The sequence below is a fragment of the Pleurodeles waltl genome, chromosome 1_2 (assembly GCF_031143425.1).
Source record: "Pleurodeles waltl isolate 20211129_DDA chromosome 1_2, aPleWal1.hap1.20221129, whole genome shotgun sequence".
In the NCBI taxonomy this organism is placed as follows: domain Eukaryota; kingdom Metazoa; phylum Chordata; class Amphibia; order Caudata; family Salamandridae; genus Pleurodeles; species Pleurodeles waltl.
In genome coordinates, this window is record NC_090437.1 from 711,689,496 (window position 1) to 711,702,187 (window position 12,692).

At 43.8% G+C, this 12,692-nt stretch overlaps 1 protein-coding gene across 1 annotated transcript in view; it reads right to left on the reverse strand.

Moving 5' to 3' along the window:
• LOC138255265 (protocadherin-23-like) overlaps nt 1–12,692 on the reverse strand; it is an 836,716-nt gene that overhangs the window by 45,747 nt on the left and 778,277 nt on the right. The window contains exons 4-5 of the mRNA XM_069205832.1: nt 6,495–6,731; nt 828–1,847 (exon numbers count right to left, since the gene is read on the reverse strand). Coding sequence (XP_069061933.1) covers nt 828–1,847; nt 6,495–6,731 — 1,257 coding nt within the window. The remainder of the gene's footprint in view (nt 1–827; nt 1,848–6,494; nt 6,732–12,692) is intronic.

The window sequence follows — 12,692 nt, forward strand, 5'->3', positions numbered from 1 at the left end:
ATGATTAAATGGTTGGTCCAAATGGTTGGGTGTGGGTCATTGAGGGTTTGACTGAAGAAGATTAGCAAATAAAGATTCAAAGCTCTTCGAGCATCCTGTGTCATTTTCCACTCATTCACATCCACCGTAATATCTCTCCAGTCTGCTTTCCTTCTCTTTCGGAGTATTTGTGTCTAACTCCATCTGGGCACCCTGGTTGACATGACAGTCCTAATTCTTTGCCTCCATGCTAACACATTTCACGAATAGGTAACACTTTCCAGGGGTGGACAAAGAGTGCAGACACCAAGATGCACGTGGGAACCCTGTTTTCGCTATCAAGACTTCTTTTTGGCAATCACTTTGAGGTGCATTTTTCAAAGACCGTATGAATGAAAAAACAGAATTGTGGTACTATCAAATAATGCCGATTTGAAACTGTGCTGCCCATCTTCTCTTGTCCTAATGAATTTGATTTCTAGTTTGGTAACATCATCCATTGCTATGTGCTTCCTTCCTGTAGATTTAGAATAGCATTTACGTGTAAATTAAGGTGAATTTAAACGTATGCGTCCATTGACAAATCAAAATATTTTTACTGATTCGACTGAATGGTACCTTTGACGATCGTAATTCTTGACTAACCACTCCCATTGTTCAGGTCTTGTGTTTTAGATTGAGCACTTAAAAAATGTCATTTTTTTAGAGAAATCCTGCACTTTTCATAAAATTGGGAGTTTTGTAAAGCAAATACAGGTTTGATGACAACATTGTCGTTATAAGATCAACTTTCAATAAGCAACATTTCAAAACAGATGCAAAAGAAATCTTGGATAAATAGATATTACCTGTTTTGGAATTTATCCTAAAATAGCTCCCCTCAGATAAGAGGAAATATGACAACTGTCCGTTTCTCCCTCTATCTTTATCGACTGCCGAAATTGTGCCAATAACACCTTGAGGAACAGAGCTTTCTTCAACGTTGAAAAAATAGGCACCATGCGTGAACATAGGAAGGTTGTCATTTTCATCCTGGACAGTGATGATTACTGAGGTGGTTGCGTTTTGCTCAGGATTGTTCTCATGGCTTTTAGCAATCACCTTAATGTTGTAAATCTGTTTGGATTCATAGTCGAGCGGTCTACGGAGAAAAAGCCAGCCCGTGTTCCGGTGGATCCCAAAAACTGCAGAGGTTTCACTTGCTTCCAAAGAGTATGTTATTATTGAGAATGCTTGTTGTGGATCCCGCATGTGAGCCTGAACTTGATGAATTCTGGCATCCAATGGGAAGCTCTCACCTATTTCAATGTAGTGAATGAAGCTATCAAAGGCTAATGTGCTGCTGTTTTCCTTCATGTCAACAACGACTGTCAAGTTAAAAAGGGAACTCAGGCGAGGTTTTCCATTGTCTTCAGCCATTATCTGTAGAATGTGCTCATATACAAGTGATTCTGAATACAGGGACCCATTGAGATACACCATGCCACTGAGTGGATCGATAGAAAATATACTTTGCTTTTTACCAGTCAATCTGTAGGTGAGGGCACCATTTATTCCACTGTCCCCGTCTTCAGCTTGTGCAATGTACACAGCTGTGCCTGGCGGGGTACTTTGGTGTACTGTTATTTTTTCACATTCTCTTGGAAAATATGGTGTATTGTCATTGACATCCATCACCGTAATATTGACCTGGGTGCAGCTGTAGACAGGTGAACTTCCCAATTGTGACTGAACAGTGAGAATCACGACTGGCCATAGTTCATGATCTAACTGCTTTCTAGTTCTTATGAGACCTAATTCATGGTCTATGGAAAAACTTCCATTTGGATCTCCAGAGACAATTTTGTAAAATACTGGCTGTAAGGAATCTGGAAACAAGAGAAAGAACATTTGTTAGCGGGTACCTGTGAAAGACAAAGACATTTATGCTGCTGTTGTAGTTTGTCCTGTTTGAAATTGTTTCACATTACATTTTTAGCTCAGTCTTTTGCTGTTATAACTTCTTTCTATAGAAGTGTTTAGTTCTATGAAATGTGGAATTAGTTCTATGAATGTGGAATTCACACTGACAATAAATTTACCAATCAATGACATACAAGACTCTCTGAATCATGGTTAAAGTTTCCATTCCTTTCCATTACAATTAGTCATTGGTTTTTGCCGATACATCTGTAATTTTTTTTGTGGGTCAAGTTGATTTGTTTGTGGCTGGATAGGTTTGCTTTAGTGTACTGTTAAACATTTATCAAAATATGTCTATGAGATGTGCCTCTGGCAATCATAAACGGCTGGAAACCTAGGGAGACTCGGACAGACACTAAGCTGCATAAAAAATACACAAACTAGGGGTGAGATTCAGTGTAGTTCCATGAACGGGTAGAAACTGGTGCTGAGAGCTCGTTTCGTGCTGAAAAATCAGCACAAATGTCACTATGTGGTGCTCTAGAGGGCACTACTTCTGGAGTTGGTTTGGCTTCCACTCAAGTAGATTTCCTAATTGGATGGCAGCTTTCTCACCACGAAAGGTCGCGACCACCAGCTCTGGGAAAATCTCACTGGATGCCGTGCGTAGCAGGCAAAAATCGTGCTAGGGTATGCAAATTTTCGATGTTGCTCGCCAACTTACCGTTGGTGAGCTGCACTTGAGAAAAAACTCTACCACATGGCGGTTGGCGGAATTCGAACGAGCAGCCAAAATTCTGCCAACTCCGCTGGCAAAATGAAATTCATCACCCACTCCTAGAACAAACTGTTTTTTAGTTTTACTTTCAGATATAATACCATTGCTTCATTTTCAGGAATGATCTTTGACACAACAATAGGTGTCGTCTGAGTCCCTAGACGAGTGTAGCTTGCTTTGAGTAGAATACAATGGTTAAACTACCCAATTGCTTTGATTTGATAACGTCCTTCAATACACATTTCTTTTTCAAGAGCCCATTATCACCACTTCAATAGCTGGAAGTGGGAGTCAGACAGGGGAAAGCTGCCCTAGCTGTCCCACTCAAACATTTGTTTTTGGGGTCCGTGTTGGCCAATTGCAATATGTGAGAGCTCTTGTATAATTACTAAGGACATTTTAAAGAAAATAAAGAATAGAAAGCGTATTTGGATAATATTTACAGTTATGTTAGAATATTTGTAGCAATAGGAATGTGCCATGGAGTAGCTACCAACATGTCCCAATCCCAATCTCAGGTGCCCATTTCATGGCCCATGATTCCTGACATCTGACAGTCAGGAGACAATGTTTCACACCTTGCATGCTTCCACTTAATGGTACAAAGAATCAAAACGGCAGCTCTTGTCAGAATGTACTTATATGGGAGTGTGTCTACTGAGGTCCATCTAGCCATAGAAATGGAGTGAGCCCCAACTATGCTACGTTGTCAAGTGTGTAGCAGTTACAAGCCCCAACAAACCATCCCAGTCACTAAGGTAGTTGCCACCATACTAGGCTGATGGGGTCACTATGGCCGTTGCAGCCCGGATCAAGCCAATGCATTTAGCACAGCATTTGCTGTCCCAATGAAGTCAACACAGTCTCTACTGAATTTGCAACCCTGATTGGACCAATGGAGACATAAACTGTGCCAATGGAGTCATCAAGGTTTGTAGCATTTCCTGCTAGCAAGACTGGGGTCGGTCTGCCCCATTAGTTTCTTTGAGCCTTATTGTAGGGAATACACTTTCTCTGGGTGTCACTCTGTTCCAGATGTAGCGTCCTTCCCAGCCTGGGTACCCGTCTCAATGACAACAGCACACACAGAGCTGTAAATCACACATCTTCATTCCTCTGCTTGAACCTGTGAACTTCAGCATTCTAAACCAAGCTTTCTTTACATTCTGTTCTAGTGATTATGTCACACTGCTATGGAGTCTGTTTGCAGTTAAAGGAGCTACATTATAAATCGTGCAAGATGTTACATCTCCCTCTCAGTTAATGAAAAATTAAAATTTGTATAAAATCAGTAGACATACACATATATATTGAAATATGTATTCTTGCTGCTTTGATCATGCAACCCGATTTAGGTACCGGATCCTGTGAGCTGTCAACTTCAGTGTGAGAGATTGCTAAGGATGGTGAAGAAATAACAGCAGTCACTGAGTTTTCAGGGTTAGTCTTTCTCTTACCAGTTTGAGTTGAAGACCGATGAATCACAGGCCTGAAGGGAGAAGAATCTCTGTCTGAGCAGTCATCATGTGCCCTTTGATAGACACCACTTGGAATGGTTCAGCATCCTATGAAGCATCAGAATTTATTTTGAGCATCTGTTGAGCGATCACCCAGTCACCTTATTTAAATGTGATGTCTTTTGCATGCTGCCTCTTGTCAGCATAAGCTTTTATTTTCTACTTGTTAACCAGGTCCCTTATATGAATCATGTTTTCACTCTGGTCTCTTTTGGTGGATTATTGAGGTAACTTGGGTGCCATTGCTCTGCCAAACATCAAAGACACAGGACTTTTAACTGTAGTCGAGTGGGGTGTTGAACGATAAGGTCGTAAATTTAAAGTTACTACTGTTTTCAAACTGAACTTCTCAAGAGTTGAACAATATACTGCTTTCTTTATCATACTCATAAAATGCTCAACAAGTCCATTGGCCTGTGGCCACAAAGGTGTACTCTTTTGATGCTTTGTGTTCAGATGCACCAGAAATTCTTTGCATTCTTTACTGTTAAAGGGTGTACCATTATCATACTTCAAATTGGTTGGAATGCCCCAGATTGCAAAGATACCATCAAGTTTTTCAATGACTTGTTAATGAGTTGTAGATGAGAGATCTTAAACTAAAGGGAACCATGATAATTAATCACTAATCATCAACACATGGGGGGTGATTCTAAGTCTGGCGGGCGGCGGAGGCCGCCCGCCAGACTTCCCCCTCCAAAATACCGCTCCGCGGTCGAAAGACCGCTGAGGGTATTTTGGTTTTTGCACTGGGCTGGCGGGCGACCGCCAAAAGGCCGCCCGCCAGCCAAGTGCAAAACACCCTTCCCACGAGGACGCAGGCTCAGAATTGAGCCGGCGGAGTGGGAAGGTGCGACGGGTGCAGTTGCACCCGTCGCGAATTTCAGTGTCTGCAAAGCAGACACTGAAATTCTTTTGGGGCCCTCTTACGGGGGCCCCTGCAGTGCCCATGCCATTGGCATGGGCACTGCAGGGGCCCCCAGGGGCCCCGCGACACCCAATACCGCCATCCTGTTCCTGGCGGGAGAACCGCCAGGAACAGGATGGCGGTATGGGGTGTCAGAATCCTCCATGGCGGCCCAGCTTGCTGCGCCGCCATGGAGGATTCATTTGGGCAGCGGAAAACCGGCGGGAGACCGCCGGTTTTCCACTTCTGACCGCGGCCAAACCGCTGCGGTCAGAATGCCCAGCGGGGCACCGCCAGCCTGTTGGCGGTGCCCCCGTCATTTTAGCCCTGGCGGTCTTGGACCGCCAGGGTTAGAATGACCCCCATGATGTCCATTGTCTAGTGGGCCAAAGAAATCAATGGCTATTCTCTCCCATGAATGCTTAGGGAGTTCTGACAGGTTCAGAGTATGTTGAGTAACACTGGTAGAAAGGCAACTGCATATGTGACAGACTCAATACCCTGAAACTGGTCCCAGGATGCTTGTTTCCAGTCCAGGGAGGACCTGGCTTGGCAGCTCGGTCAGGACAGTTCCCATGGGGAACAGGGTCAAGACTGATTTGCATGTGGCTGGGTCCAAACTGGAATGGCATGGGCAGCAAAAAAACAATGGATTTAGGACCAGATCTCTGTACTGGGGTGAATGTTAGACATTGTTCATTATTTTGTCCATCAATTGTTCTTTTCGCAATTGATTCTCTGGACAGCACAAAGGACAGGCCTAGGCCTCAGTACACAAGCTGGATTAACATGTCAGAAGTCAGAATACCAGATATCACATGCAACTGGGTCACTCAGGAGAGGGATACAGGGCTCATTGCTATGCAGGGGACATTCCTGTCTCAACAATACCTGTAACTGCTTTGTAACGAAACAAACATTATTTTTCAGGAGACACATTATTGGTATAAGTGAATGTTACAGACATTCAAATATTATATTTCAGCGGGGAAAACAATATGGAAAGTATCAGCTATAAAAAAAGGCTAGATGTATTTCAGAGCTGTGTGGAATTTTTTATCGTCTGTGCAGAATTTATGAGTTTCTCATTAATTGAAATCTGCTAAATTCCCTAAGTTTCGCAGGTGTGAAATTCTGCATAATATTTGGTGCATGGGAATGGGTTGAGACTAGTTCAGGTGGAAAATATTTAGCAGGAGATGTTTTCTCTTCAGGACAATTCCCTTACTGGTATTCTCAAGACTTGCATCCCATTTTCATGCGAGACACAACTAAGTGATTTTATATATTTTCTTAAAATGTTTTTTTTTTTTGTTACGCCACCTTTAAATATGCACAACACTGATATCTTCGAATAAGGAAACTTTAGTACTGATACTTCACATTTACTGCATTATATGGGAATACATACTCAGTGGTTCTGTCGCTTTCACTTTCCCGACTATACTGCCTTCCAGGATATCTTCTGAAACAGAAAATGCATAACGAGATTTCTCAAAAATGGCGGGAGCCAAAGCAGTATCTAGAATGTTCAGTGTGACAGCCGCGTTGATAGGGGACACAATACCACCTCCATCCCTAGCAGAGACTTCCAGTGTCACGCTAGCTACGTCCAAGTGACTTAGAGCTGATAGCAGATAAATAATTCCTAAGGGAAAAAAACATTAAAAAATAAAGAGTGAGTTTTTTCAAGATCAAGAGAAGGGTACATGGGATTTGTCCAAACATATAAATTACATAGGTGCAACACAACTCAGACGCATAGATGTGCAGCATTCTTATTATCTTAAATGTCAAAAAACGACTATTTATTAAAAGATAAATAAACGTTCTTTTCTGTGCTTTTACAAAGATAAATATTTTATGTTTTGAGCAATCCAACTTTGCTAGGAAGAGAGGCGGTTTCAATACAAATGAAAGATTTACATGAAAATAGAAGAATACACCTGGAGCTCGTTTTTACTTTACATGATCCAAGTATTGATTGTGATCCAAATGGGGTCAAATAAAAATGATATAAAGCACATATTAAAGATGTAGGAGTCGGTTGACGAAGATTTTTCTAGGTGCTAGAAAAAGTGATAATCTAAGCATGGATAAGATTTACAAAAGTACAATGTTTGCTTCTAAGTATGTTCTGCCTGTGTAGAAAGTATGGAATGTCCGTGCACTTTATTAATTATTTCCAAATGAGTGTGTACAGTTGGACATACCAAAGGGAGTAACAGAAAAGTGTCCAAGAGCAAGCAATGCAATATTGATACAAGCAAACAACAGTGGATTTCTTAGTATTCACAATACTATGTATATCAACTGCAAATTATCCAAGAACCTGGTCTTTGTAAGGAAAATAAAGGAAATGGTGCCAGCTTTAATATTTGTGTCCGTGCGGTTCAGATGCTGTGAAAAACTACAATGTAAGAACAAATGAATGCAAATGGGAAACAATATAGCCATTGGTGCATTTTCCTATTCCTTTAGAAGAACAAAACACATATAGCATGTATAATGCAATCAACTGGAATAGAAAAATAGGTTTGTCACCAATGTGCAAGCACACTATACACTCATTCATTTAATAATTTAGGGATGCTGAATTGGAGGCATTCTTTGCAGATGTTATATCTTTGATATCTGAAGATAGCTACTGTAATTTCATTGGCACTCTGGGAGCATTTAATTGTGCCAACACACGACTTTCATGAATATTCTTAATCATATTATATAACAATTGATTTAATTGAGAGGCAGAATGTGAACATGGAAGGAAGCAACAGGTTGAAGTTAAAACAATCTTGAAAAAACGATAGGAGATCATGTAAATTGCTTACACAGATTATTTGGACTGTCAGCACAATCGATTTCCTTTAAAACATTTTTGGAGATTATACAGCAAATGAATTGATATGCCGTACAGCTTTAACTCTTTTTGAAACGCTCCTGTCCCAAACTCCTGTGGAATAATGGGTCTACTCTGCATGACACATCAGTATTGAAATATTTCAGCACTGCACATTAGAAGAGCCAGTAAATCTTATAACCTTTTAGCAAATGCATTTGAGACCTGACCTATAAAAAGCGCAATATATGCAAAATTAAAGATACAAATCTCCTTGAGTTTTGTTTACTGTGCTCGCTAGACAGTCCATCACTTTCGAAGTTTACCAGCAACATTTATTTCAGCCCTATCATGTATCTACCCACGCAAAAGCGATTTGCCTCCTTAATATTGCATAGCATTCCCTCGATTAAGCTAAAAAGATCCAGTTACATATCTCTGCAGAAACTGGGACCTACACACTAGACTCACTTTCATCTCAACTTCAAGTTCTGAGAAGATTTCCTGGAAACCTCTGAACTAGGCAACAAAGTCTTGATAAAATTTCCGAGGACTGTGGGTGAACTCACGGCTATTACACACAGCCTCAGACAGTTGTCAAACATGTAAAGGACTTTAGTGCCTCCCAGAGGCAGCGTGAAGTATAAAGTGAGAGTGCTCCTCATCCGCACTGTTAGTATTTACAAAGTGGCAACCATACCCTCCTTTTGGAAGGGAGCGAGGGACTAAGCATGGAGTGATGGAGTTTGTGTTTCCCAGTCACTAGAGGCCATAAGGGACCCTTCATGCAGCACTGTGACAAAAGTAGCCTGGGGGCATTAAATGTACTTCTCCAAGATAGCACACACTTATTACATCCCTTCAGCAGTAGCGTAACAAAGACCCCCGTAGCCCCACGGTGCTGGGGTGGGGGGGGGGAGGGAGGCTGAGCTCCAGGGGGGCACTTCAGCACAGTACACTGGGCACTGGCGGCAATCCCCTGACTGGGTCCAGAGGGCGGGGGCGTCCTAAAGGTACTTTACAGGGGGGCCTCCTTACGTTTCGTTATGCCACTACCCTTCAGGGCCATTTTGGCAATGTTCCTTCATGTGCAAAATGTGGCAGATGCATGACCAAAGACATTGTTTCGTTTATATGGGTCATGTCCTCATGCAAATTAGTGAACACCCTTTCTTCATAGATGCTGACTTTATAGCTGAGGTTTGGGATACATCAGAGAGTGAAGGGAAAAGGTATATTGAAAGAGGTATAGGACAGGACATAGAGTAGTGAACTGGTGAGAGTTAAAGTTTTTTTCATTTATTCTTTTCTACAGTAGGAGTAAAGTAACAAATATATCGATACATAAGTACATAGAAAGGTATACATTTATCAGGTCTGTATGGTGTTGGTCGTTCAAAAAGCAACCTACAACTTTGAGTAACCCATGGAACCCAGGGTTTTACAGTCTTGGTCTGCCTGAGGAAGGGGCAACCCCTTCCAGTAGCCACAATGCCACTGACACTTTGAAGTGCCTAAGCAGATGGTGTCTTCCTGAAGGAGTCCTACTGGAAGAAAGAGGAGTCAGAAAACAAACCCACAGGATCAAAGAAGTGTTGAGGTGCAAGAAGCAAGTGAAAAAATGGCCTTCTATACTGCTGGAGCAGGAAGAACCTCTTAGGAATTTGAAAGTCACAATGATGATTTAGGAAAGAGAGTTAAAGGCTTGAGGAGCTGCCATCTTGGATTAGGTTTTCGAAATACCCAGACATTTTTCCCAGAGAATTCTGGGAAGAAGGACCAAGAAGAACATGGAGATGTTGAAAGCGTAATCCCGGTTGACTCCTCCGTGGAGCAGTATTGAGGATAGGTGGTGGTACCGGCGTACCCGCCGCCATAAGGTGTATGTTTTAGGGAGCCAATGGCTCTTTCCTGCTGTGCCCATGTCACATGTCCTGCCCATTTGGGAGCAGAAATAGTGTTGCTGCCGGGCAGGACGAAGGTGCATCATACATGCATATGGAAAATAATAAAGATATATAAAGTTCTATTGTATAAAGTTCCTTATGTGCTTCTATGGAATACCCTGACCCCTTAGGCCTAGTGGTGGGGTCCAACTGTTGCTTCTTCCCTGAGCCGATTTTGACCCCGGACTTCCCATCCCCAGGGCCCAGCCAGTCAATTGTGGGTGCCCTGGCCCCACCTAGGGCACCCAGTGTCTTGTTGTTGGGGGCCATGGGGGAGGGAGCCCCCATCAATCAATCAATCAATTAATCAATTAATATAGCGCACTACTCACCCATTGGTTCTCAAGGTGCTGAATGGTGACCTCAGAGATCAGTCAACGAGCCAGGTCTTGTGGTCCTTCCTGAACTGAGGCACCGATGGTGACTGTCTGAGGTGTGGTGGTAAGGTGTTCCATCCTTTGCTGACAGGTATGAAAAAGATTTTCCTCCAGCTGAGTACCTCTTTATGTGTGGTAGGTTGGCAAGTGACTGTTGGGATGAGTGGAGAGGTCTGGAATGGGAGTACCAGTTGATGTGGTTGTTGAGGTAGTTGGGTCTGTTGTGGAGGTCTCTGTAAGTGTGTACGAGGAGTTTGAAGTTAACCCTCTTTTTGATAGTGAGCCAGTGGTGGTTCTTCAGGTGTTCTGTGATGTGTTCTTGACAAGGGATGTTTAGTACGTGTCTGGCGGCAGTGTTCTGAATCTGTCGCAGCTTGTTCAGGTTCTTCTTGGAGGTTCCAGCATAGAGGGCGTTGGCGTAGTCAAGTCTGCTTGTGACAAAGTCGTGTGTGACGGTTTTCCGGCAGTTGGTTAGTAGTCATCTGACGATCGTACGTAGGAGTCGGAGGATGTGTAAGCAGGTGGAGGCAACGGAGTTGACCTGCCTGGTCATGGTGAATGCTGAGTTGAGGATGATGCTGAGATTGCATACATGGTCTGTTGGGGTGGGGGTTTGCTGAGTGTTGAGGGCCACCAGGAGTCATCCCAGGCAGATGGTGAGGGTCCCAGGATGAGGATCTTGGTTTTGTCGGAGTTCAGCTTAAGGCAGCTTTCCCTCACCAAAGTGGCTACAGCTTCCATCCTGTCTCTGAAATTCTTCCTGGCTGTTGATGGGTTCTCGGTCAGGGAGATGATCAGCTGGGTGTCATCAGCGTAGAAGACAATGTTCATCCCGTAGTTCCTGACAATGGGGGCGAGTGGGATCATGTATATGTTGAACAGCGTGGGGCTCAGCGACGACACTTGGGGTACTCCACACCTGATGTTGGTAGGTTCTGATTGGTGAGGTGGGAGACTGTCTTTCAGTTTTCTGCCTGTCAGGAAGGAGTGAATCTATTGAAGTGCTTTGTCTCATGTACCTGCTGTGTGGATTCTGGAGCATAGTGTATGGTGAGATACCGTGTCGAAGGCGGCTGAGTGATCGAGGAGGATGAGAGCTGCTGTCTGTCCTTGGTCGAGGAGGGAGAGTATGTCTTATGTGGCTGTGAGCAGGGCGGTTTCTTTAGTATGGTTAGTTCTGAATCCTGATAGGGAGACATCTAGGATGTTGTTGTCCTCGATGTGTTGTTGTAGCTGAGTGTTGGTTGCTTTCTCGCCGACTTTAGCTGGGAAGGATAGCAGTGAGATGGGGCGGTAGTTCTTGAGGTCTGTTGAGTCTGCTGTGGGTTCCTTTAGAAGAGGGTGAATCTCGGCGTGCTTCCAATCTTTAGGGTAGGTTGCTACTTGAAGGGAGCAGTTGATGGTCTTACGGAGTTCTGACGCGATCACGGCGCTGGCCTTGTTGAAGATGTAGTGGGGGCAGGGGTCATTTGGGGCTCCAGAGTGGATGCTGTTCATGTTGGAGAGGATGTCATCCATTGTGAGGGAGGTGCAGGTGTACAGGAGTGGAGGGTGTTTGGCTGATCCTGGCGGGGGTGTCGTTGGTGGGTTCAGAGCGTCTTGGGGTCCGAAACTGTTGTAAACGTCCTTGATCTTCGTGTGGAAGAAGGTCACCAGTCTGTTGCAGAGTTCCTGAGATGGAGGGATGTCAGTGGTCTTGGTTTGTGGTTTGGTGAATTCTTTCCCCCACTGCCCCTGCTGTCCCAGCCAGCTCCCCACCTCCAGCGGGAGCCGACATTGCTTTGGCATGCAGGGACCAGCAAAAAATGCTGCTTCCTGAGTGCAGGAGCAATTTTGTCATGTGTTCCCCCAACCATTTTGGTGCGGGCAAGGAAACAGATGAAAAGGAATTCTCAGTGGGCAGAAGAATTTTTGATGCTCCTGCCCGCTGGGAGCAGACTATGGCCCACATTTAAGAGGGCCTAGCGCCTCCTTGCGCCACATCAGTGTCATGTTTTACTCTACTGTGGCCCACCGAGGCCAAAATCTCTGCACCAGATTTACAAAGTGGTGCAATGCGTGCATTGCACCACTTTGTAACCCCTTGCGCCACATTATACCTGTGCCAGACATAATGGATGCACGTTCCCCCATTAGAGGGGCTTAAAAAATGGCGCAAGGAAATTTAAAAGATTTCTTTGTGCCATTTATTTTGGCATTTTTAATGCCTGCTTAAAGCAGCCGTTCAAAGGGTACACATCATTAGTTACAATGGGCCCCTATGTACTGTTCAGGGTTAGCACCAACATTTTGGCACTAACCCTGAATAGTACATCAATAGCATCAAAAATTCTGATGCTATTGCCCCCTACCCTGTGATATGGTGCACTATGTTTTAAATACAGCACATGTGTGGTGATTAGGGCATATGGAAAGTGGCACTGCACTGGGTGCAGCACCACTTTTCT